The sequence below is a fragment of the Accipiter gentilis genome, chromosome 30 (genome assembly GCF_929443795.1).
Source record: "Accipiter gentilis chromosome 30, bAccGen1.1, whole genome shotgun sequence".
In the NCBI taxonomy this organism is placed as follows: Eukaryota; Metazoa; Chordata; class Aves; order Accipitriformes; family Accipitridae; genus Astur; species Astur gentilis.
The window spans coordinates 12,157,138-12,183,478 of record NC_064909.1 but is presented as its reverse complement, the minus strand read 5'-3'; the positions used below and the strand labels follow the sequence as shown (position 1 = coordinate 12,183,478).

Sequence of the window (26,341 nt, the reverse complement as noted above, 5' to 3'; positions counted from 1 at the left end):
CTTTACAGAATGTTAAAAAGACATACTTAAGGTCAGCATCTGACACACAGATGTCACAGTAAATAAAGTAGGTTCTTGAATGAGTAAGTGATAAAATTGTTTAACACTTAAGAGAATGCACTAACAGATCCTGTATATTCTAATGCTTGTGCTGACAGGGTCTTTCTCAAGGTGCAGGCTTATCGTGTTTTTGCATTGTGCCATCATTGGGCAAATCCTTCCCTAGAAAGGTGCTTTCTCTAAAAAGTCAGTTTAGGAGACATCATACCTCTGGCATAAACAGAGTTCCGCATAAAGCATGACAGGAACGTTATTAAGATCAGAAGAACATTATTAAGATCAGGTAAACCTGTCTAACCACAACCAACAGGCAAGATATTACAGTCATTAACCTGCCTTAATTTTTAATGGAACAGGTATATAGTCCTCAAATAGCAAATTCATTTTGAAAGATAAAGAATTTTTCCTAATTTGCAGATTTACTTTAAGGCACTTCAATTACTATATTCCACCTGCAGCTAGCAAGAGTACTTGGTTTTCGACAGGGTTGCTTTAAGTCAAGCTACTCTGGAGGGTCTGTGTGTGTTCTAGATGTTCTACAGAATTCTGGGTTTAGGTCTTCATAGACAGGTGAATAAAGAAAATTTTTTCTTTTGTATTAAAATCTATTTGACAGGGAACTAAATCCTTCAGGTCTTACCCTTGGAGGTATTTGCAAACAAGGCAACTGATACAAAAAAAGGTAAATACTTGGTAACCTATATTCTTCTGCACCTTCTGATGCTTTAGATCAACTCAGATCTTTTGGGGAATCTGGTATTTCACTGCAGAATACTGTCTTTATAGAGTAAGTAACGGCTTTTTTTCACAGTATCATGTATTTTTGTCTGAATGCCTTCCAACAATTTGTGAATGATGACTGCCTGCACGGATTATAGACTCATGTGCTCACAGCATCCCAGATTTGGCAATCTTAACAGATCTATTACATTATGTAGACAAAGGATAGATCTGAAAGGGAAATTCAAGCTCTTGTCTGACTTCAAAATACAAATGCTTCAAAACCACTTCAAAGACCACTGCAAATTTGACATACATTAATGCCCAAAATTTATTTATTCAGTTTAAAAGTTAAATAAGGATATACTAAAATCTCTAAATAAGATACTCTGATTTGTTTCAGGATTTTAGTGACAGCTGTGTTGAAGTAGTCCAAGATTTTCACCCTAAAGAGCAAAGATCAGATTACGCATCAGCTCTTCAGTTGCTGAGCTGGACTGTTTGAAGCCTCTCATTTAAATTCTCAGCTGAAAATCTGAATTTCAAGAAGGTGATGTATTATAGCCTATTCTTAGAAGGGGAAAAAAAATCATTTTTGGAAAGCTTTGCCAAAAAGCAAATCCCCAAACATCAAGCATGCTGCCCTCCAATGGATTTCCATGTCTGGCTCAGCCTGCTCTTTCTAACCTGAAATATGTGAAATACAAGCATAGTATCCTGTAACTGATGCTTGTTTAGTGAACTGCTGTGTGTACAGCCACAAGAGTATGGGCTAAAGTTCAGGGAAAGAACAGGAAAACACAGCACTTTATGTGCAGGCAGGACCTGAACTTGGTGTAACTTTTAGCGATGTTCAGAATCATTGTTATTAATGCTAATGATGTTGTAATTGGATTCTAGAACAAATGATTCATTGATTAATAAAGAAAAAACACCCCCTACAACTATGCTAAATACGGGGGGGTGTGGGGTGTGGTGTTGTTCTGTTTGAGTATTAGCATTACACGTACAGCAGCAGCAACAATGCAGTTGAATAAAAGGGTTTACAGGACAAATCTATGCGATATTAAAATAGGTCTTATAGCTTTTTATTTCCTAAAATCTGATCTGGGAAAAGTTGGTCACCACCGTCTCAGCAGTCAGAAAACTCAGCAGGACAAACCATCCCACTCTGTGAAGAGAAGGGTAACAGGTGATCTGATCGATCAGCCCGCCGCTCTCTGTGTGGGGCGTTTTGGATCTTTAGTAGAAGAAACATCTCCTTAACTTCGTAGAAAAAGACAAAACGTGTCGCAGGTACTAGAAACTCAAGCCGCATAATCTAATTAGAAACGAAGCTCAATTCTAAATAGCATGGATAATAAATATCAAGTCGTTCAGAAGCTGGGGGCGGGGGGGGGGGGGGGGGGTGTCTCTGTGAATTAACTAGGACGAAAAAAAAAAAAAAAAGTGTTGCCTTTCAACAGCATAAACTAAACGTCCCGTAACAGTTACAGATCCGAGCCAGGCGAGCAGGGGCTGACGGCTGCCGTGGCACTCCCCGGGGCTCGGCATGAGCAAGTCCCTGGGAAGAGCTGCAACGCCGGCTCCTGAGGCGGGATGAGGGGAGGCCGGCTCCCGCGGCGGGACAGGGGCTGAACTCGCGAGGCTCAGCGCCTCTCGGGAGTATCCAGAAGCTCCTTTTCCCTCAAAATCGTCAGGGGAAGGGGGAAGAGCGGGTCGGGGTTTTCAGTGCATAACCGGACCCCTTTAAAGAAACCGTGCTGCTGCCATTAGGTCTCCTCAGATCACTCTGGCAGTATTTGGGGGCAAGGGAGTGGGTGCTCTCGGCAGGGGTTTTAAAGCCAAACCGTTTTCAGCGGGAGTACCGCCGTCTCGTTGCCGGCGGAGACCGGGGGCTGCCCGCCCCGCCAGCCGCAGCCCCAGCCCAGCATGAGAAGGTGCGTCCCGCCCCACCACCGGCACGACCCGGTTACCTGTTCCTACGGAAATACTCCTCCCGCAGCCCCGATAGCCTCGCCTGAAGCCGGGCCAGGGCGGCCATGCTCCCTCCCTCCTTCCCGCCCTCCCGACGCCGCCACCATGGCAACGGGAGCGTACCACTCCGCGCGGGCGCGGGGGTGGCGCTCCCCAACGCAGCCCTGCCAGCGGGGAACGGCAGGGCACCGGCGGCAACGGGAGCCCCACAGAGCTGCACCGGGACGGAAGCGGGGCCAAGGCAGGGAGCGCTGGCGGGGACGCGGCGCCTCTGGGCGGCGGTCCGGAGCGGGAGGGGAAGAGGCGAGATGGTCGCGCCCGGCTTCCTCCCGGTGCCGCAGCTGCTTCCGGGCTCTCATCATGGGGGACTAAGGAGCAGCGCTGGCCGCCCGCATCCTCCCCTCCCGGCCCTCGCCCGCCAGCCCCCGGCTTCACCGCCGGCCCCCGCCCCGTCCACCCTCGGCCCAGTCTCTGCGAAGTGGCGCCAGCCTCCCCGGGGAGCGGCCGGGGGAGGCGCCGGGTTCATGTTCCGGGTCGCTGAACCTACCCCGACCCGAGCTCAGGCGGCGAGAAAGAGCTGGTAAGCCCAGGCCCGGGGGGCCGGGGGGCGCCGGGGCCGCTCGGCGGGGCCGCCTCAGGCCCGGGGAGGGGTGTCGTCGCCGCCGCCCCCTGCCGTTTCGTGGGGCCGCGGGGGCGGTGCCGATATTTGGGGGAGGGGATCGGAAACACCATCTCCGCGCCCTGCGTGGGGCTTGGAAACGTGGGGGCAAGTGCTGCCCCCGCCTCGGCTGCCCGGCGGGCTGCCAGGCCTCTCCTGGCCTGCCCCTTCCCTCCCCCCCCGGCCCGCTGCTGCCAGTTACGCTGTGGGAGAGACGTTGGTGCTTCCCTCTCGGCCCTAGGCCTCCGGGGGAGGGGGGGCTGGAAGCCTGGCAGGTGCCGCTGGCACGTCTGGGCGGGTCGCCGCGTTTGTCAGCGAGCAGTGGGCTGGAGGAAGAAGCTTCCCCTCGTTGCTAAAAAAAGGACAGCATGCAAACGATAAATCAAAACTTTTGTCCCAAGTTTACTCATTTGCGTGTGTGCGTTTGGGTTTTTCTAATGGTGGTAGACCCTCTTAAGGCCTAAACCCTTTGCAGTGTATGCTGCAGAAACAATCGGTCGGTTGTGGTTGCTGCTCTGAAGCTATTTTGTTGCAAACCAAGAATCAACAAGTGCGGCTGCAAGCAATGAGCAAGGAAAGTACGTCAAGCTCTGCTGCAGTAGAATTCACAGATTCACTGTTTTATGTAATTCCATATACTAGCACAGTGACCCCAAAGGCCATATTGTTTTTATTGTAGAACTGTGAAGAGGGAAAACTGAGTAACAGAATAGAAAAAGGGAAAACTGAATTTTGTTAATAGGCCATGGAGGTATAAAGACTGGTAATGCAGAGACTTGATGGAGGCGAGGTGTCCCAAACAACCAGCTGGGAAGCCTTTCATTTCCTATGTGAAATGTTAGATATCTTGTGATATGTTAGGTGTCAACTGATGTGTATAACTTCTAGTTCATTTCACTTTTCTTAACAGAAGTGGAGTGTGGTGTGGTTTTTTTTCTTGAATGTGGATAATTTGAGCCCTTGAGGCTTTTATAGAGATTGTTATGTATACAGACTCCTGGGGGTAGAGTGCCCAGATCTGAAATAGATTTTCTTTCATGTTTTTCTTTGTTTCATTTCTGGGGATGGGGAAGAAGACAAAGAGAAAGCCTCAGCACATGGTTTTCTTACATAGGTAACTCCATTCCTCCTCCGCTTCTGGTGATACCACCACTTTTTTCCTGTGGGTATTTTCCTGTCATCTTTACATTTTTCTAAATGTGAAAGCTTTCAAAGAGGAATTTTATTTGCCCGGATGATATACATATTTGCTAGAAGAAGTTTGCCAGTATTGCTAGGCATCTGAATTTGCTTGGTGTAAATGTAACTTTACTTCTGTTGGTGTAATTCAGAACACTTCATAGAATGAGGTATACTCTAGTGTCAGAGTATTTTTATTTCGGTACTAATGCTGCATACAGTAGAAACATTGCCTGAGACATATCGAACTTGCGTCGGAACTCTGAGAAAGTTTTAATTATATACTTAACCTGTCATTTGTCTTTAAATTTTACTGGTTTGTGTTCACATAAAGTAATTTAGTTCCAGAGGCTTTAACAATAGTGTTCAGCAACACAAGGTGTGGGAATTTGGCATGTTCTTCTCTAATCGTCATCAGATAGTAATGATTTTGCTTGTGCAAATATATTGCCCAGGGGAATTCAGTACAGAGAGAATTTTTGAAATCTTATCTATAGGACTGTTAGTTTAGTAGGTTCTGAAGGAAGATATGTTAAAAATCTGACTACTCCTCAGAGCCACTCTCTTTTCTTATCCTTATACATAAGTTATTTCAGAAGCTGTCTGTTAAAGGAAACCTATTTGAGTGAGATGCAGGAAAATAATTTTTTTCAATTACTTATATTTGATGTAGCAAATCAAGAACTTGTGCTTTCTAAAAACATTAAGACCCTAAAGAAGTGAGTAGATTCAGAATAGCCACAGAGTATGAGTATTCACTTTGGGTGGTAAAGCTCCTGTGAAGCGGAACGTTTTTTATTTATGTTGTGAATACATGTGACAATTTAGGAATAGTTTGCATTTTGAGTATTTACTGGGCACTCTGATTCTTTTGATAATGACTTTGGTGCTATAGTGTATTACCATCATTTGACTGTTCTGTGATTCTTCACCTTGGCAATTAATTAATGAAGTCATACTTCTGAAAAGGGCAAAGCATATCAGTAAATGGCAGCAATGGGATTGCAAGAATTGCTACCTCTCATGATAAATTGCTCTAAATCTCATTTCTGGCTAACCAATTCATTTGTGTTAGAGCCTTATTAAATGCAGTTCATGTCAGCATCTTTCTGACTGTATACCATTGCTCTGTACTGAACACTTTTTTACTGTTAAGTATGAGTAGACTTGATACTATTTATTGTTGTGCTTTCTTAGATAAGCAGCAGTTGTAGAAAAGTCAGATGTACTTATTGCAAGTTTGTGTGGCCCAAATTTTTAGGGGGATCAGCGACATAACCAGTTAATAAAATTCCATCATTCCTCAAATGCTAGTAACTTTATATTGTATAGGACAAGTGCAAGGAAATTCCAAAACTTGTCTAAAGAAGTTTCTCGAATACAGAGTTGGTACCAAGCATTGCTGTGTAGTGTGTGATTGGAGGAATAAAATGTTGCTAGTAATTGTATACAACTAAATGTATGGGAGTTGTATATTTGATATAAAAAAGAATTTATAGATTTTTTCAGCAAGTGTAGTAATTGTCTTTAATTGTAGAACAATGACTTTCATAACTTTTTTTAAACTCCTCCTGTACTTTCATTATTTTTGTGAAACTGATTTATATACAGACATAACTGACTACAAAAAAAGGAGAGTTGGCATTCCATGAAGATGAGAAATGGCCTGAGATTTGGGGTTTATTTTTCCCTTTTCAGATATAGACGTGCTCCACAATAGTATCCTGACTTATCTCAAGCGTCCTCAATTCTTGTAACCGTTTGCACTATCTTATATGAAACTCAAAATAATTATGTTTTCTTAACATTTAGTTTTTGTAACTTTCTGTTCTGACACTGTCATATTTTTAAATTTTATAATCTGAAAACTACATTTGTGTTAAGTTTCTTTGGTCTGCATGTCAGATTTACTCTGAATGTGTTGCTAGTGCATTGGCTCTTAGTCTTTACAGGAAGCACTGGGCAGGATCCTCAGAAGGGGAAGAGTATGGGGATACTAAGTAGCCTGACAGCTAGCTGTTATGCCCCCCAGTGATGGTTGGTATGGGCTAGAATGCATTTTGGTCATTGTGTAGCTTTCCATACCTGGTTGTCCAGCAGACAATATCTAGCTTGGATGTGGAACTGGATGCTTTGTGTCCTCCTCATAGTGATGGCCATTTGATGACAGGCAAGTTTAAATAATCTAGACACAACTTCTGTTTCTGATGTATACAATAAGCTTCTATGTAACATAGTGTCCTGGTTTCAGCTGGGATAGAGTTAACTGTCTTCCTAGTAGCTGGTACAGTGCTATGTTTTTAGTTCAGTATGTGAAGAATGTTGATAACACTGATGTTTTCAGTTGTTGCTCAGTAGTGTTTAGACTATAGTCAAGGATTTTTCAGCTTCTCATGCGCAGCCAACGAGAAAGCTGGAGGGGCACAAGAAGTTGGCACAGGACACAACCAGGTCACCTGACCCAAACTGGCCAGCGGTGTATTCCATACCATGGGATGTCCCATCTAGTATAGGAACTGGGAAGGGGGGGCGGGGAATCACGGCTCGGGGACTGGCAGGGTGTCGGTCAGTGGGTGGTGAGCAATTGCCCTGCACATCGTTTGTACATTGCAATCCTTTTATTATTGCTGTTGTCATTTTATTAGTGTTATCATTATTAGTTTCTTCTTTTCTGTTCTATTAAACCATTCTTATCTCAACCCAGGAGTTTTACTTTTTCCCCGATTTTCTCCCCCGTCCCACTGGATGGGGGGCAGTGAGTGAGTGGCTGCGTGGTGCTTAGTTGCTGGCTGGGGTTAAACCACAACAACTTGTTAAAAAAGGCACTGGCAAAATGTTATTTCCTCACCTAGTCTCTTGCTAGCTTTTTAATACTTTTAACTAAGTTGTGTTCCTCTGTTTTGTTTTTGCGCATCCTAAGAACTGTGATAGCTGTCTTTTTTTGAATCTAAGTTCTTCAGGCAAGGTGGTGAGATTTATCATCTGCTGTTCCCTCTCAAATACTTGCACCTGTTCAATCCAAATTTCAGTCACATTCACCAATAAAACAGAGGTCTTAAAGCTAATGTTTCTAAGGCTTTGTGAAAATAAATTCTGGGGTGGAAAAATGGGATTCAGATTAGTCTGTCTGAAGATAAAGATACATTGTGAGTACAGCTGTGTTAGGAGACATCAGAGAATCTGTATGGGAAAAGATTACAGAAAGTAAGGTTTTGTAATCCTGATATTAAAGAAACTACTTGATTTTTCTTGTGCCCTTAGCTTGTGATCAAGGTGGGTTGTGAAGGCAGCAGAAGTCATGGTTCTCTTCAAAATTGTTGAGACACAGATGTAGCATAACTTTAGCTGCCACAAAGCCCATATCTATTTCACAGGAAAAAGTGTGGAACTAGAAAGTAAATGTAAATGCAGCTGTCGGTTTAGCAAAAGATACTGCCTCTCCTTACAAGTTGTGCAACTAAATTAGCTTTCCTCTCAGTGTGTAAGTGTTTGTTAAATATTTTGTGAGCAGTACTTTACGTTGTTACGTGCTTTTGGTGGAAAGTGAACAAAAATGATACTTGATTTTCACTGAAAAAGCAAGTGCCCATTATTTCTGTTAGGAGTTCTAATGCAGATATTAATGCTGAACACAAGCTGTGTGAACTGTTTTGGAGTAGGTGAAAGCAGTTACGCTGTTTCCTGCAAGAGTACTTTTATGGTCTGTTCTGGTAGGGGTTAGAGAGGAAATAGGTCAGCCTTTGGTGAACTACATTAAAACTGCTTCAGATAAATGTAAAGGTCAGTCTAGGCAAACTAGATTTTCTTAAAGTAGAATCTTCTCCTAGTGAAGACATTACAGTTTATTGCTAGCTGTGGGCTGTTCCTGTAACAGCATTTTTATAGCCTTATGCGAGTCATGCTAAACTATGGCTCAACTTAATATTTTATGTACCTCAATATGTTGTTCTGCATTCCTTATTACAACCTTTGAAATTTCTCATCTTACTGAATGCAGTTCATACTCACTGGTAATGTCTTTAATACTTCTTGTAGTTATTTTTCAACCTATTTCAAATGCAAATATTTTTGTTACAGTAACATCTGCAGTGATGATTACAATTACTTCATAGGTTTGGAATACTACTTCAGAGCTGGTTCTGAACAGTGGGGAAAATTTCAAAACTGAGTTTGTCTGATAAATAATGCTGTAACACAAATATGCTCCTGAATTATGGAGACAGGTTTTAGATAAACTGTTCTATCTGTTTGCTATTGCCATTTTTTTTCTTCATTGTAGCAAGAGAAATGAGTGCTCCAATAAAATTAATCAAAAGAGATTTCCTTGACTTCCAGGAGAAGGAGTTTTAATGTGGACCACTGGCATATTGAAAGTGCAATGTGAATAAAACCTTGAAGTAGTATGTGTATTGTATTCTCAATCTGTTACAAAGGAGCTTCCACTGTTCCAAATTGATCAAGTAATTCCCATAATCATCCTAAGGAAACATGTTGAAGTAATTATAATATTAATTTGTCTGATCTAAGAGGTAATGCAGTTACGATACAGTTATTATACATGAGACTATGGCTATAATTTTTAGGGTAAACGAGGTCACTGCCCTGTACAGATCTTAGTTCAGGAGTTGCAATGGAGAGACTTGATATTCAATAGAAAAGATTAATTGCAGGAGTGCATGGGATTCAAAGTTGTAGTCAGATGGAAATTAAGTGCCTTTACTGGTTAGGGCCTTTTAAGAATCATATTATCCCTTTACTTCAAAAGTACTTATGCGTGTTCACTCTTCTTGAGTTTCATCTTTTGATCTGGCACCTTCTGTATTGACTGTATTTTGGGAGGAATTCAAGGCAAGTTTAGATCAGATATATAAATCCAAGCTGGATTTATTGTGTTTGATCTTGAAGTATTTCATAAAACTAAGGCAACTTTACCACCATGCTTAGCCATTATCTGGAGTAAATTGGTATGTCCACTCTAGAAGCTACATTGATTTTAGTGATATAGTTATCCATATGGATTAGGGATACTGAATTGAACTAATTAATCATAAACTGTGGTGTAAGACATTAGTGTCCCTGTCTTCCCTTTCCCTTTTACTTTGTGCTGCAGGGACACTAGCAGAATGGGCTGCAAGAGATTATATATGCTAGTTCATATTCTGGCAAGTTAGCAGAAACCTGTTTGTTTTGAGAGCTAAATGTAGGTTTAAGCCTACTAGTTCAGTTTTTGGTATGCCTCCACTTCTATCAGTTTGCTATAAATGCAAATGCCTGTGGCGGAAGGGCTGGGTAGGCAGTTGGGGGACTTGATGTCTCAAACCAGATAAAGGTACTGGAGTTTGCCTGTTTGAGTCTTATGGTTCCTGTTATTTTAGTGCAGAAGTATTAGAAAGCCCTTTAAATCTCAAGGGCATCTCATTTCTGATATGTGCACCTGCAAGAATAGCTGTCTTCATGGGTGTCTAAATAAGGCTAAAGGGGCTAGTGCCTTCCCCATTGTGCGGTTGTAGCTACTGAGAAACATGGGTTAATATATCTATTTAGGCATCATGCATAGAAGCCCTGTACAGATATACCTGGACTTGCCTCTACTGATTGTTGGAATTCCTACTACACAAGCAAAAACCCCAAGCAAAAGCCCAACAAAACCCCCATACCCTGCTATAACCCTCCACAGTAATTGAAACTTTGAAAACTCGAAGGAAGAATTAGTTTTAAATCATTTTGATGGTGCATGTCTCAAAGCAATTTCTAGGTTAATTGACTTCCACTTTTCTTTCTCTGAATTTTCAGAAAATCATTGCTTCATTTGGAATGCTTTTCCTACTATGTTGCTTTTCTTGCTCCTGAGAAGTAATTTTTTGTGATTATGGAGGTTTTGATTCTTGTGAACCAAATGGATTAAGGAGAAAGTGTAGCATTCTGGATTCCAGAGCTGTCTCACCCCTTACAAGATAATATGATGATTCCGCTGTACTAAGAGCCAAAGAAAATGTTAGGTTAAGAGGGAGTCATAGGACTAGAGATTACAGCAGGACAGTAAAAGAGGTATGAGAAACAAGTGTAAGTGACACAGTAGTTTCAGGAATTCAAAATGAGCTTGTGTTTCTACCACTCTCTGTGCTTTTGGTGATCTTTCAATTGAAATGCTAAAAATAAGTGTTTCTGAAAATGGTTTAAGGGGAGAATATATCACTTCTTTAGGTAAGATCTTTCATTACCAGCTTGGATTTCTTCTTAAACACACTCCTCAGTTCCCCCGTTCATGTACTTTATGGTCATGACTGTCTGTTCAGCCATCACTGTTAAGTACCTTTAACATTGGAGTTTGTGGTAAGTGAGAGAGGGAACCTGTGTGTTGTGTCCAGGTTTCTTCCACATCTACAGCTCTGCTGGTATGGGTAGAAAACTATTTGTTAATTCCTCTTATGTTGTAAAACAAAGTGAAGAGTCTTGCTTTTAAACATCCTCTACATAATTTACTGAGTGTCTTCCTGATATTTATCTGTTGTTATAATGCAGTAAAGAGGGTGAACATTATTCTCTGTTTTACCTCAATGAAAGGGGTCTTCTGATGTTTTGATGTGGGAATCTGATTGCTGTGTTTACAGAGAAGGTTCACAGCCTTCAGAGAAGGATTAGAGTTCAGCAGCAGTCATTTTAACGTTTTCTCTTCTTTTCATAATTATGTTCATATAATGCATGGGTGAACTTACTGAAGCATACTGAGTTAAAGACATGCTAAATGCTAGTGAAATTTGAGGAGGAAGGAGCAAAACATTTAAAAGGATAAGGCCTTAGTCAGACACAGTGTGTGTTTAGGGACATTTTTCCTTACACAAGTGTGTGATTCTATGGATGTGAGTGTCTACATGTGGTGGAAAACTCTGCGTTTAATACTCTAGAATTACCTGTAGCAGGATATTGTCTCAACTTAATATCACTCCACTGAATCAATATTTTAAAAATATCAAACAGATATCAGCCATTTGGAAAGACAGAATTAGTCGCTATTAAAAAAAAAAGTCATATTTTATCAAAGAATTACTGTCTTCATTTTGGCATTTAGGCAGCATCAAGAGATAATTATCCTTAAAAATATTTTATCATAATGACAACTCTTAAACAGAACTCCCTAATATACTATCAAGGAGTAATATTATGTATTCTATTTCCCATTCATAAATTTAAAATGTGCTCCCTACCTGCAGTTAGTGAATGGGCTTTGCTGATGCTCTCAGCATGCAGAATCCCTGAAAAAAAACCTAAAAATGTGATGAAATTAATTAAAACCAAACAATAATAGTGAGGTCAAAACCAACTGGGGACACCCCACCCCCCTCCCCATCTCTTTCCAAGACAGAAATTTGGGAAGATACCTTTTAAAAGGAATGTATGCTGATGTGTTGCAAATTGCATAGGACTGGTTGGCAAGGTTTTGTCTCTCAGCAGAACTACGATAAACTTTATAGGAGGGACAGTAAGACTAGCTTGCCTAAAGTGACTGAAATAATTTTGGCAGGTAAAATTTTTATAGTCTATGCTTAACACTTCAAATTAATTTGTTTTCTTGTGTGTTGTTTTTTTGTTGGTTTTTTTTTTTGCTTTGAAATATATAGGCATTTCAGTAGGACTATGGAGGAGCTGGTTCACGATCTTGTTTCAGCACTGGAAGAAAGTTCAGAGCAAGCCAGAGGAGGTTTTGCTGATACTGGAGATCATTCTCGAAGTGTGTCTTGTCTTTTAAAGCGACAGGCAAGGAAAAGGAGGGGACGAAAAAGACGTTCATTTACCACACATCATCCCTGGGAGACTGGTCACTGCTTAAGTGAAGGTTCTGATTCCAGTTTAGAAGAATCAAACAAAGACTACAGGGAGAATCATGCTAATAAGAAAGACCACAGTGACTCTGATGACCAGTTGTTGGTTGCTAAACGTAGACCTTCCTCAAACTTAAATAATATTAGAGGCAAAAGGCCTCTGTGGCATGAACCAGATTTGGCTGTTGACAGTTTGGGAAACAGAACTTTGCGCAGGAGAAGAAAGGTAAAACGGATGGCAATAGATCTGCCATCAGAAGTCTCTAATGCACTGACAATAACTCAACAGCAGGATAACAGCAGAGATCAAGAAATGGACAATAACAATAAATCATACCAACACCAAGAGTTTTCCAAGAGCAAAGTGAAAAAAAGAAAAGTAGCTGCAATTCGACAAGGACCAGAAGTCTCGGATGAAGGGGTAGTTATAGAAAATGAAGAAGTGAACCAAGCAAATAAGGACAAAATGGAGTACGAGGAGCAAAAAGGCTCAGATGAGAACATGAGTGACAGGTTGTTCTTTCTCTTCCTCTTTACAGAAACATTGGATAATATTTATTTGCTTTTATTACTGCTGCTTGTATTGGGAATCTTTGGATTTTTCTTTAATTCCAGAGTTAAAATGCTAGCATCAATAGTACCTGTTTTAGTAAGCTACTCTTAAATATTTTTTAAGTCTACTATTTGTAATATACATGAGTTGCTGGGGTTAAGGAATTCAACATAAAATAGAGAGCCATGTAGCACAGGAATAAACAAGAAAACAGTTTCTTGAAATAATACATTCTAATTGTTTCAAGATTAAGAATGACAGAATACACAAATGATTAATATGTTTTTTTCTGGGTGTTTCAACTGGTGACAGTTCTCAGACAAAAATTAAGTGTTTTTCCAATTTCTAGACATTGGTGCTTTGATTGTTATCTCTATTCATCAGAAAGGTTGTCAGTGTTTAGAGTCACCATTTAGACAGTATGTTCTTATGTGTCATGGGCATAAAAAGTCTGCAGGTTGCCAAGGATATACATCATTTACGAAATGCAAAAAACCAATTTACAGTTCAGAAACACCTGAGCTTACCATTAGAAAAATGGGGGAATGATGACCCTTTGGCAGTACACCTCATCCATCCATTCCAGACAGCAGTCATACTACAATGGTAATTGTTTCCAAAGTACTACTTTGACAACACAGTAAGGTGTAAGTCATTTTTCCACCATACACAAGGGATGTTACCTGCAGCGCCTGGTAAGCTTGATTATGTTTATTCCATTTGCCTCCTTCTGAATGCAGAACTGTCAACAAGAAAGACTCATATTAAAACATATAATTTTGGTCAGTTGCTTGACAGCGCTAGTGTCCCTGTTTTCTTGTAGGCATTTTATCTATAAACTGTCAAGCCTTTTCCTTAGTGGAGAGGTAGAATTGAGATGCAGAGAGTACCCAGGGGTTTTGACCAGAACAGATTGTTTAGTGTAATAACAGTAGGCGAGTGACTAACTCCAGTTATTGTCAGAAAAGTTCTTTGAAGTCTTTTTATGACATACTGGTTTTGTCCCTCACCTGTGAACAATAAGCAGCTGAAAGAGCTGAATGAATCCTGGGTCTTAAAAGTTTGTTCCTAATGTCTTAATTACTAGAGCAGACACAGTCCTTCAGGGCAGCCAGTGTAACTTCAGACATCTCACTTTGACACGCAAGATGGGAGTGTGTGTTGTCAGGAAGCCTTTAGAAAACTTCCCTCTTTGATGGTACTGGGAATCTGTTCCCCCAAGTTTGGTACCTAAAGACAGATGGTTAAAGATTTTCTTGGAGCTAGGAACCATTACATAGTTTATCATATGTGCATAGTCTTGTCACTTTTGTATTTATAAAAGATTTTCTGTTATGCTACAAGGGTAGCAGTTCTCCAACTCAAAAATTCTGTAGCTAATTTTTGGGTGGAGAGAAGAATGATCAGTATGAAAATCCTCTTGTAGACTCCCAAAACTGTGTTACTCACAGGTCAGTCTGAATATCTTTTTACTTTTTCACAACAGAAGTGTTACTGATTTAAAAGTTAATCTTCCTCTTCAAAATGCTTAGTGTTTTGTCACAGTGAATGCTGTTGTTTTTCAAATCATACTTCAAATGTTTGTCACTGGCCCCAATAAATGGCCTTTAAAACCATTCTCATCTTCATAGTGTTTTCTGCTCATGCACATGGCTGAGTGATGGTCTGTCATTCTGAAATTCTTGCAATGGTCATCTGTAGCAAAAGGTTTGGAAACCACTGAATTAGAAAATTTGCATTCCGTAGTGTGATTAGAAATCCACCATATCTAAGCCTATTGGGTGCATACTGTATCTGAATATTTTGTATGTGAATAATTTTAACTCGTTTTAAACTAACCTTACTGAAATGCAATAGTGCCTCTACTGTTTGAGATCATTTAGCTAGAAGAATTGGAAACAACTAGCAAACTCTGTTCCTACAAGTATGTTCTAAGAGTAAAAGCTGAGATTTTAAAAGGGAACATGAGTTGTATAAGATTACACAAGATATGGAGAGCTAACAAAGCATCTTGGATAAGACTCATGCTTCAGCAGTACTTGTTAGAAGAGGAAAAATAAAAAGTATACAAAGCTGCTCTGATTTTGTATATTTGTGTGCATACAGTTTAATAATTATTAACTTAAAAAATGATTAATTTTTTAGAAGTTCAGTTTTTTTAAAATGAAAGCCAATCATTTTTAATGGGAGTTAAATTGTTTGGATTTAAAACTGGTGAGGAGAAGTTTTCAGTGTATACATGAAATTACTTTAAAATAACATACATGCTTGAAGCGCAGATTAAAAATGCTAAGTGACATTACTTTCACAGTCTTTTATCTGTGTGTGTTCAAACACCAAACACAACAATAACTGGTTTTTAAGTTCAGGTTTCAGGAGTAGTAGGAAGAGTCTTCAAGCTCTTAAAATGTCGGCATCTAAATGATCCCAAAGATGAATTTCTGTGAGGTTGGTTTGAGCACGGGAAATTAGATTTGCATGATCAGAGCCTGTCCTTTGCTCATTCCCCCTTATCCTCAATGCTTAGCTCCTTGGCCAGTTTCAGCCAAATTTGGCAATGTGTAGACTTCTGAATGATGTTTAATTCCTGCATGCTTTGGCAATTGTTTGCGTTTTAAGTGACTAAATAGAGGAGAAATCTCAATTGCCCCTTTTGAAAGAGCAGCAGTGGAACTTGGGGAGGCCCACCTGCTGGCCTGCCGGTCAGAGCAAGTACAGTGGCTGGTCAGTTCTTGCGAACAGGCTTGGTTAGTGAACAAAGGTCACAAGTGTCATATGAAACCAAGGTATGGGACAGTTTGCTACTAGTAACTAATTATAAAAATTATTTCTTCTTTGTTTCCACAAATATATAAAGCTGTGAAAGCTTTTTGGATAACAGAGCTGTTCGTTCCAAGTTTTTCCTTGCATACACTATTTTATAGGTCTAAAAGGAAAGCGTGGGTTTTCTTTTTCCTGGAAGTCTTGCTGGGAGCAGAACTCTCACTGCAAAGCAAAGGAATTAGCAATATACAATGCAAAATTATATTAAAACCTGAAATCAATTCCATCATAACAGCTTTCATGTACTTAGATATTAATGTATTAATTCCAGACATTTTGAATTTATTCAGTGAATTGACTGCCATGTAGCAATTATCTCAGCTGTAATCCCTGCCCTATTTGATTGTGGCCTGAGGAGAATGAACACTGGGGCTGCCATGGATATGCCAGTGTTATGGTTTGATTTTTTTTAAAAAAACCCAAAACATTATTATGTGTAATTTTTAAAATTTCAAGTGGTTATGTTTTTATGAACTGGCTAGTCCTTCAGTAAGAATTATTGCACAATTAAAATATCATCTTTTAGAAAAAAAGGAAGAAGATTGTTCTCAAAATAGGAAATTTTTGTGGGGAAATTGGCTGAAATACTAGAACTGAAAGGATTTCCTAACTTTCATTTTTAAAAGTACAATTAAACAATAAATAGACAGGAAGAATCTATGAAAAAGGGATGGAGTTTTTTGAGATGTATGATGTAAAATTGTGCACAATGAAATGCGAGGACAGTAAAGCCATCTATGTTGTTATTAAAGTGAAGATGGGACACTTACTAGAAGGAAGTTACTAGGATTTGCAACGTTAGGAAGTTCAAATTCTGGTCTCCATGAAAGATGGTTCCATTCTCATTGTACACCTGTCATCTTCTGGTTTGGGCAACTGTGCAAGTGATTAAGTCTGTTCTGATGATACTATGTATAAAAGATGGTATAAATATTGCTTATACAGTAAGAATGTGGATAAGCAGAAGATACAGCAAAGAGTAGGAAAACATAGTCTTCAAACCCAGAGCTGTGTGTATATATATTTTAAAAAAAAAAAAAAAGTAAAAATCGCTGCTTTGTCTCCTGATACCATATTGTGTTTCAAATCCTGTTGGGATGCCTCACAAAGGAAGATACAAAAAGCAAATATATACTTATAATTAAACACAAATTAGACTAAGTTTATATAAATCATATTGCAAGCTTTGAAAAAAGGCTTATTTTTGTGAGAGATGAACATATAAGAGGAAATAATTTTCCTAGGTGTACTAGTTATTTAGAAACAAAAATAAAACTGATTTATTATTAGGAAGTAACTAAAAATAATTGAAACCAGTTGAATTCAAGTATAGGAATGAATGTATGTTTTAATATGAATTAAGTGTAGAAAGGTAATCAGACCTCAAGTTATTGTAAGTAGCTTGTATGCAACACTGAGAGTAGCTATTGTATTTGTAACTTGTACTTGAATTAGTGTGGTGAACTGAAGTGATTTTTTTCCAAATTGTTCTACATTGCAATGTAAGTAAAATGTGATTAAATTTTGAATTATGGTGAGAATATTACTTCCTTTGCAGAGCTACTCTGACAAAAAAAATGAAATAAATTGTTTACAAAAAAATCCTTTTGTGTGAAACTCACCAAATTGTAATCTGTGTTATTAAAAGACAAGTCTGTTTTGCTATTTAGACATGTGGAATATCATTTGTAACAGTGTATACAGCAAAGAACAAAATACTTATTGATATCTTTCAATTTAGAGAGAAGTGTGTGCATGTTGTATACACACATTCTAATTTTAAAGCCAAGATGGAAGTGACAGAAAAGTAAACTGTACCTTGCTTTTTCTGTTGATCTTATCGTTGATCATACTTACTTTCTTCAGGGTGACCTTTATTTTGATTTAATTGGCTACCTTTGTAATAAACTTTTTTTCTTTCTCCCGAAGTAGTATGTCATGAAACCTTAAGCAGTGTCTCTTCCAGAATATTTGCAAATGATGTTCAGAAAGGTAATTTGATTTTCAGACTCTTATATTTCATGTGCTGAAGGAAGGCTTAGGCTGCTTTTGATTGAGACTTTTCCTATTTTATTGAGCAGTGGTGTTCCAGGATCAAGCTGAATTGCACAGCATAAGAAGAGAGCAGTGAGCATTTGATGGAAGCAGATAATAAAATGCATCAATTGTGTCAGCACCTCGTTGCAGTCACATCTGGCTTACTGTCAGGGTACCATTAGATTCCTGTGGTTTTATGTGCCAAAAATAATATGCTTTGTAGTTAATGGAACTAGGATATTTGCAGTTTGATTAAAAAAAATCATCCTATTTTCTTTCCGATCTCTGTTGGGCTTAAGTTCAATCTGAGCACAGCCTTGTCTCCTTAAAATTTTACGACTGAAAGATCAATTGTTCTTTTGATCTGTTTCTTTCTTTCTCTTATTACAGTGAATCCAGCAGTCTGAGCAGCAGTGATGCTGGTTTGTTTACCAATGATGAGGGAAGACAAGGTATTGAAACAATCTTTCCCTTCTCCACCCCTCAAACCACTTCAGTTGAAATTCTGTAAGCGTTACAAGTTATTTCATAGGTCAATTACTATATTTCAGTTGCTATTACTATTTTAATGAGATGAAGTATAGCTTGCTTTCTGGGTTTTTTGAAATGTTATCAGAGGGTGTCCTGAATCCATGACTTAGTCAAAAGCTGTTTCTGTAATACAGTAAACTTACTTATAACTTGAGAATCTCCAGAAGATCATCTATACTAAGTTTCAATTCTTCAGTTGCTCTAATTTTCAGACAGGACTCCATGATCATGGTACTGCTTCTCAAACTATTTTTGAGGTGGCTTTTTTCTTTCTTTTCTTCCAGATTAATATGGAAGGAATTTATAGTTCTTCAGTAGTTTGAAACTACTTTTCAAACAAAGAATTTTTCCAGCAATCTAAGATTGAGATTGGAAGATGCATGCTGTTTAAAGTCTTTCCCCTCTGAAAAAAATTTCTTTAATCTAAAATGCAGTGAAGATTCAAAATTTTCCTTTTCCTTTGAGGATGCAAGTATAGGATTTTTTTTTCAGCATTAGTGTTTATTGCCATCTCTAAGTGCAACACATTTACCTGTATTAGCATCTTAATGCCCAGCTCACAGACTAGGAACTCACTGTCTCTGACAATATACAAAAAAGGAAGCAAAAAATGGTCTCCCAGAAGATTAAGACTGACTTTTCTGTTGGCAATTCCAAGTTAATGGTAATGGAGATTATTTTCTTATGCAATTAGTGACAGACTACTTCAGTGTGTGCAAGAAAACAAATCCTGGCCCATTCCCCTCCCTTCCCCTCCCTTCCCCTCCCTTCTCCTCCCTTCCCCTCCCTTCCCCTCTTCTATTTTAAAGTTACAGGAGGGAGATGATTTTTCAGATTTAGAGTAGAGGTGTTACCTTCCTTGTGCAACAGTAACTTGTGCTACATAAACTGTACCCCTCCCAGTCTCAGTATCTGGTTTTAGTTGTGCTAACACCTAGCTTTTTTTGGAGAATTTAGGTTCTCTGTGAAAGTTTAGATTGATCTTTTAACTTCAGTGTTTCAATGCTTTAAGTTTTTCAATATGAGACACATCAAAAAGATTTGCTTTTACTTCCCTATATGAATTTCTCTTTTTAACTTGCAATTTTTAAAACATTTGTCCTCTATATTTGTATGCAACATGACCTACCACAGTTCATAATTGCATACATTTTTGAAATACCTTTCCTGTATATTTGTATCAATATTTTTGTCCTTAAATCCTGAACTAAATTATTTAAATCTTTGAATAATATTGTTGAAAATGTCTCAGTTACTTTCTGTTTTTCTTATCTGTTTTTGTGGGAGAAGAAAAGAAGGGAGGGATTGCTGAACAGCAGTGTTCTTTCACTGGTGTGGTGTTATCTTTTTTTAGTGTTGGTTCTTTACTATAGAGCTGCAATTCTTATTTTTGCCTGTTTGATTTTTGAACTTTGGTTCAGTTTGATTGTCATTTTCAAGCAGAGAGCATTAGACCTGAAATAGTGTTCTGAAATATAAATAAAAAGAACAACAATAATTGAGAAGGATATTGTCAGGACAAAACATTATTTCTTTTAATCTCTACTTTGGACTAATTATTTTGTGGGTATGATCAGAAGGCCATTAACTTGACACTGGATCTCAGACCTTCTTAGATCTCCATTATAGCTTTGGTTTTGTGAAGATTTTTGCATGAAAGTACTATGAGAGATCCTACTGCAAAACCAAAATAGTGTATTTTCTAATAATACTTACTACCATTTTCTTGGGGGGGGGGGAATAATTTTTATCTTTGTACTCCCCTTATGAAGTAAGATGAGGTTATTTTATCTCTGTAAATTAATTTATAGCTGAACTGATGCACATACAACATTGAAAGGGATGAAGGAAGGAGAAAATAAATCTGATAAAAGCAAAGGAAAAGCCTAGGTGAGAGAAATGAAACTGGAAGAGGACAGGATGAAAATGTATTAAGGGAAGAACTGGCTGATTTTATTGTCTGTTTTTAAAAGCTATACTCTGATTCCTGTCTTCCCAGTGTCGCTCTTCCAGGATATATGTTCAGAACATCAGCATCTTGACCTCATTTGTAGTTCAAATTTTCTGCACTTCTGACTTCAGGTTTCTGTTAAGTCAGGTGGAGAACCAGAGATTGATTAATGCCGCCTGGTGAAATACTTGGTTTAAATGATGTGTCTGCCATCATTCAGAAGTTTGGGTAGTAGAGGACAAGAGGATCCTTTTCTCCAGGGCAACATTTGTTCATTTTGTGTCTCTGAGATTAAGAACCATATCTCATTTATTGCAGACAAATACTCTTTATAAAACCCTAATTTAATTCCCAAAGCATATTCATCCTATGGGACAGACATTCTAGAAAAGAAAGTGATCTAAAGCAGCAGCTTCTTTGAGCAGTTGGCCAGCCAGTTAAATAGTTGAGTATTTAGTTCTGAACTTTGGAGTGCCTGACCTTGAAACTTTTAATATTTTCCAAAATTGTTTCCGAAACCAAACAGAAATAAATTCCACCACAGTAACTGTATTCTTCTGTGCACAGTCTCAGAATAGTTTCAACTTTTATAATTTGATTCAAGAAAACCAGGTGTAGCTGTAATTGGGGGTAATATTGGGTTAATTGCTAGATATATTTTAATTGTCATTAATTGCTATGATAAAGAAAATTGCTGAGACTTGAAAATCCTGTGTTCAACTTCTAGTGTGTGGTGTGCCAGCTAACTTTTTTTTTGAAGACCTTTATACCCTTTTCCTTTCCAGCCTGCCTCTGTTCCAGTCTCACAGCTGTTTTTCTGTTTGATTTGTCTTGTTCCTAGAAAGTGCTCATCTGAGCATAGCCATGCTTGTCCTCCTTTTCCAAGTTATCCAGGTACTTACCTTGGGTCATGTGAGAGGGCAAAAGCAGCTCTTTTGCTGTGCTCTATTCCACTATCATATTACTTTCTGGCAGAAGTAATTGGTACTCAGATGTTTTGCAATCCCAATGTGGCAAATGTTTTTCTTCTGTGAAACATTGCATACCTTGTGCAGTTAGCCAGCAAAAGCTTAAAGATTATGGAAAATGCTCAGTACAGGTACAGTCAGTGAAGAAGATGGCTGCTGAACTATTAACAAACCTCAAGTGAATTCTTACAGGTTGTTTTCTTCAGACCCTTATAAATTGGTCAGCTTTGGGGTAAGACTTAATAGTGTTAGCGAAAACCCAAAATCCCATGCAGATATCAAGCCCTTGAGTATGGAGGTGGGACAGCCTGCCAACAAAGTAATTGAAAGAACTGAACTGTGGCTGAAGCTTATGTATCGGAAATCCTTATGACTTTCCTTTTTTCTTCCTACTCTTTCCTTTATTCCGAATAGCATTTTCATCAATGGCTGTTTTGCAATTATTACAAACTTTAATGATAAGCAATGTTATGCCCAGTGTAGAAAACTTTTACAAGAAGAGTTTCAAAACAAAAGGTTTAATCTTACTTTGCAACACATAATACAACTCTATAATAGGTCTAGCTAGTAGGATCACCTGCAATTTCAAGGCATTTTACAGGTCTGCTTTACAAAGGCACTTTATAAGTTAAGCTTTCAACACAATGTTAACAAAACTAACATTTTTCAAACACTAGTTGATATTATTGCTGTTTTGGGGAAAAAGTCAAACTGCAAGTATATTCTTTAATGAATTTTATAGTGTGGGTTTGGCAAATAAAACGTATTCTGCATTCCTAGTGCATCTACACCTACTAGTACACTTGGGGAAATTCAAAGTTGACTTAAGACCTCTTAAATCATGACATGCAGTACCTGAAATATCCTTTAAGATCTAAGCAAGTAGGAAGGAAAATTATATTAATAAAGTGTTAAACAGTTAAAATTGGAGAAGGTCAGGGAATGTCAGAGTTCCACTGTGGATGTAGCTGAGCTTTTAAAGATAGCTGTTCATTATCTTATGATTAAACATATATTCATTACTGAGTCCTTTATGAAGATGACCCACTACTGATTCAGTATATGACAATTCCACCCTTTTGTCTTCTCTAGCAAGAAACTAATTTGGACCTTGTATGGCATCTCAGTAGCTGCAGGTGTCAGGGTGTCATTCTCCATATATAAAAGAAATGGAATGTGCAATGCTAAGTGTAATCACACTAGTTTTGAACTGTTGTGGCTAATTAGTTTATAGTCTTTGCAGGTGAAAAAGAAATAACATGAAGTTGCTGTATAGTTGAAGTCCTAAATATTGCCTGTGGATCACAGTGGTAGAGGTGAACATAAAGCTGAGATGACGTGATATCCTTGGTCTAATTTATTAATGGCAGACCTGTACAGTCCTCCTACTCAAGAGCAGGGTATGATACTACATTGAATGGGAGGGTTGGGAGGAGGCCTTCATGTGAAGTTTTCAAGCTTGAATCAGAAGAACTAGCTGCTTAAATTCAATGGTGTCTGAATGGTGTCCTGTTACCCCTTTTGCCAGGGTAGCTCTGTAGAGCACAAAGAGCAAGGTGCAACGTGCCTCAGTGGATGGGTAACTTCAGCTTCTGCTTTCCCAGAACTCCTTGTATGTGTTATAGTGAATCTTCTGATGTTTCCAAATGATTATTACAGCTGTTAGCAGTGGGTTTTTGTTGTTTGTTTGGGGTTTTTTTACCTAGAAAGATGTACACTGGTCATGGAAATGAAACTAGCATCCTAGGGTATTTACAGTCCATGTGCTGTTGCTCTGTGTGTGAGTTGAGGGATAATGGAACAGCACAGTATCAAGTGGTGCTTACAGGACTATATGCTGAACTCTTTTCACAGTAGCCTCTCAAAGTAGGTTGTGGTTGTTTTAGGCAAGCACATGTACACTATATGTGACTGCTATGGGGGGTAGTCTGGCCATTTTGAAACAAAAGAAAGCTAAGAATAGGGAGAAAACTCTATTTGTGTGCAGTGGAAAGTCTGTTTGTTATAATCCTGCACTGCTTTAGCTGAAAAGATTCAGGTGAAGCTATTCTGAACATGAAACTGATGGTGATGCAGATGGGGACTGTGTCCATAGAGAAATCATAAGAAGACCACATAAACAATTTTCTAAACTTCTTAAAGGGGAAGGCAAGTAATTTAACATGAAGATAAATATGTAGACTCAATAATATAGAGTGAAAATTAGGGAAACAGAAATTAGGGGGGGGAGGGTAAAGCTTAAAAATAAATAACTTAAAGACAGAACTGAAGTGCCTTGAAATTTTAGAATTGAAGTTGACACTTCTGAGCCTTAAATTTATTTAATTTTTTTGTACTGATCAGTACAGTTATAATGGAATGTAAATTGCTTTGAAGTAATTCCTTAAAGCCTTAGCATTACTCACAAACAAGTTTGTTGTATTTTAAATACGTGGCTAGGAGAATGCGTGGGCTCGGAGATCCGGCGGTTGTTTTACCTTTCTTGTAGCTTCGAAGAATATGATCACTTGCTGTAGTCTTGTGCTGAATCAGCATCCTTAAGAGGAAAGAACAGTGTGGTGAATCTTTTGAAGTATTTTGAAGTAAAAAATGTTGCTTTGAATTTTTAATTCTCAAAAGTTCATGTTTGCTATGGACACTGTGTTGCCTTTTGAGAGCTGCAAATTAAGTAGGATAAAATCCAAGTATTTGTTTACAAACTGGAGTGGGGAGGCCTCTGTGTTATATTGCCTATATGTATGAGGTTGGAAATTGATTAAATGCAGTGGTCTTCCCTGACTCCTTTTGAAAATGTTACCCCTTCAGGGTGGAGTAACTGGTAAACAAAATGCCTGTGGGTGCTCTCACCTGGATAAGAATAGTAGTAATAGGTTTATGCTCGCCTCAAGGTGATAATATGATTGAAAATAGTCAAAGGATTCAGAGTTGTTTAAAGCGAACAGCCAAGGAAGCTAAAACCCAGGTATACCTGGATTCTGCTGTCATATGGGCAAAACCTAAGAGGTTCGGATCTTAAGTTTGCCTTTGGCAGTAAACAACTTAAGTGCTTAGGGAAGCGTATAATAGCGTAACAGGTAAGATGTCTTAAGGGATGGTTGCTTAGCATACTAACATTCCTGTTGCACAAAAAGGAAAAGTAATTTTCTATTTTTTCCCCAAAGAACTGTGGTTGGGCATACGGTGAAGATACTGATTTCCTTCCATAGCCACTATTTGCCTTATCCTGCAGTCTACCAACACAGTCTTAAATTCTAGCTCTTCCTTCCAAGACTGCATTGCATAACTCTTACAGGCTTCTGTCCTTGAGCTGATTGTGAAACCCAATTTCAGAATTCTGTACTTACTGTCACAGCTGAATTGTGTAACAAGACTTCTTTTGAGTTCCTGATAGTATTTCCTATTAGTCAAGGTGTCTAGAGCGCTCATCTTATGACAAAATATTCTGACAAAGTTTATCTACATAAAAGTTTTGAAAATCAAAACAAAGGAGTTCAAACTTAATTCTGAACCACAGATCAATCTAATGAAAACATGTGGTTCTCCCTCCACCGCTACCACTGTCTGTGTTCAGTACTCTTAGACATCCTCCAAAGAAACCATACGTGGCTGTTTATGAAATGAGGATAGAATTAGTGGTGAGCACCTTTGTGAAGTGTCATAGCTATAAATGAGGACTAGAATAAATATGAAGAGTAATCTGAAATGTTCCAGGAACATAAAGAAACTTAAATCTTATTTGGACCTATGTATCTTTGTCCACCTCTGTTTTCCCTTTCCTCCATCTAAAAGTTCCTGTTCTCTAGCCTCTGCTAATTTTGCTTTAGTAGAGATCATTAAAGATGTAAGGATCACTTTTCACCTGCAAGTGGTGAGTGAAGGACCTTAATTGTTCTATTATTTTCCTGAAGTACTTGTCCTGATGAATGTTTACAGCCATTTTCACTTGTGCTTGGTCTTGAAGTATTCTTTTCATTGCAACAATTTATTTGGAGAAAGTGTGTTGAATTTATTTTTCCTCAAATTTTAGTTTGGGTTTTTATTATTTGTATTTTCCCATTTTGGGGTTCAGTGGTAAGGAAATTTTACACGAATGCTTTTTGTTCTTGAAAAGTGTGTCTAATAAATCTTGCATTTGTGTCTTGCTTAGTTCTGCCTAATTAAAAATTGAAATGTCAAACAAATAATTTATATGCAGAAATAGTGAGGCATGGTTGGGATACTTTGAAGTAGAATTAAAATATACAGCACATACTTGGAAATATAATTTTTGGGTGTAAGGAAGGAAATTTGCCATGTCTTAAGAGGATTTGTTCTGATCTTCTGTAAACTACCTGGTTTGTATAAAAGAACATGTTTTAAAACAAACAATTTATTTTTAGTTGCCAGTGTGTTTATGAGCAAGTTTAAAATCAGATTTTCAGTCTTGTCTTTTGAGTTTAAATCCAGGTATTTAAATACTACCTCTATAAATATTGTCAGTAGAAATGACCAGCTTTTTGGTATAATGTAGTGTAATTCTCAATCACATGATACTGTCAGTTTTCATTTAAAATCAACTTTTTCAAAACTTATTTCTAAATGAACTTAATCAGATTAACTTCATTTAGTCACATCTGTTCGTGATTGTTTTCTCCTTTTACTAGCCATACAAATCATGAAATTAAGCTAATTATATACCATTATCAGCTGCAGAGAACTAGTTTCACAGTTTTATACCTTTTAATTCCCTGCAGGAGATTAAGGCTTGTTTTTTGTTAATATGTAAAGTGCAGTAACTTAAATGGATTTCCCTGCAGTTATTGCCAGAGGATTAACTGGTTTCTTATTGTTTTTCACTATCATAAATTGGTTTTAAAACATTACATTTTATGTGATTTCATTGATGGCAGCGCTTGTCATGCTATTGAGAAATATTTTGCAAATAAAAATGCCTATATAAGAGTAATTGTTATACAGCTATAAAACATAATAAATAATTGTCCTGTCAGAGTGTTTATTGATGGTAACATCCGATTTTTATCTTCTCTGCTCCTCCTTCTTTTTTGGGGGGCTTGGGGGGATACT

At 38.3% G+C, this 26,341-nt stretch overlaps 2 protein-coding genes across 2 annotated transcripts in view; one reads left to right on the top strand and one right to left on the bottom strand.

The window, feature by feature from the left end:
• Positions 1–2,830, bottom strand: part of SPATA17 (spermatogenesis associated 17) — a 99,039-nt gene extending 96,209 nt beyond the window's left edge. Inside the window, exon 1 of the mRNA XM_049833531.1 lies at positions 2,757–2,830. Within this exon, the coding sequence (XP_049689488.1) occupies positions 2,757–2,824 (68 nt within the window). The 5' untranslated portion in view covers positions 2,825–2,830. The remainder of the gene's footprint in view (positions 1–2,756) is intronic.
• A 269-nt stretch (positions 2,831–3,099) lies between these two features.
• GPATCH2 (G-patch domain containing 2) overlaps positions 3,100–26,341 on the top strand; it is a 129,932-nt gene continuing 106,690 nt past the window's right edge. The window contains exons 1-3 of the mRNA XM_049833514.1: positions 3,100–3,337; positions 12,214–12,927; positions 18,218–18,279. Coding sequence (XP_049689471.1) covers positions 3,282–3,337; positions 12,214–12,927; positions 18,218–18,279 — 832 coding nt within the window. The 5' untranslated portion in view covers positions 3,100–3,281. The remainder of the gene's footprint in view (positions 3,338–12,213; positions 12,928–18,217; positions 18,280–26,341) is intronic.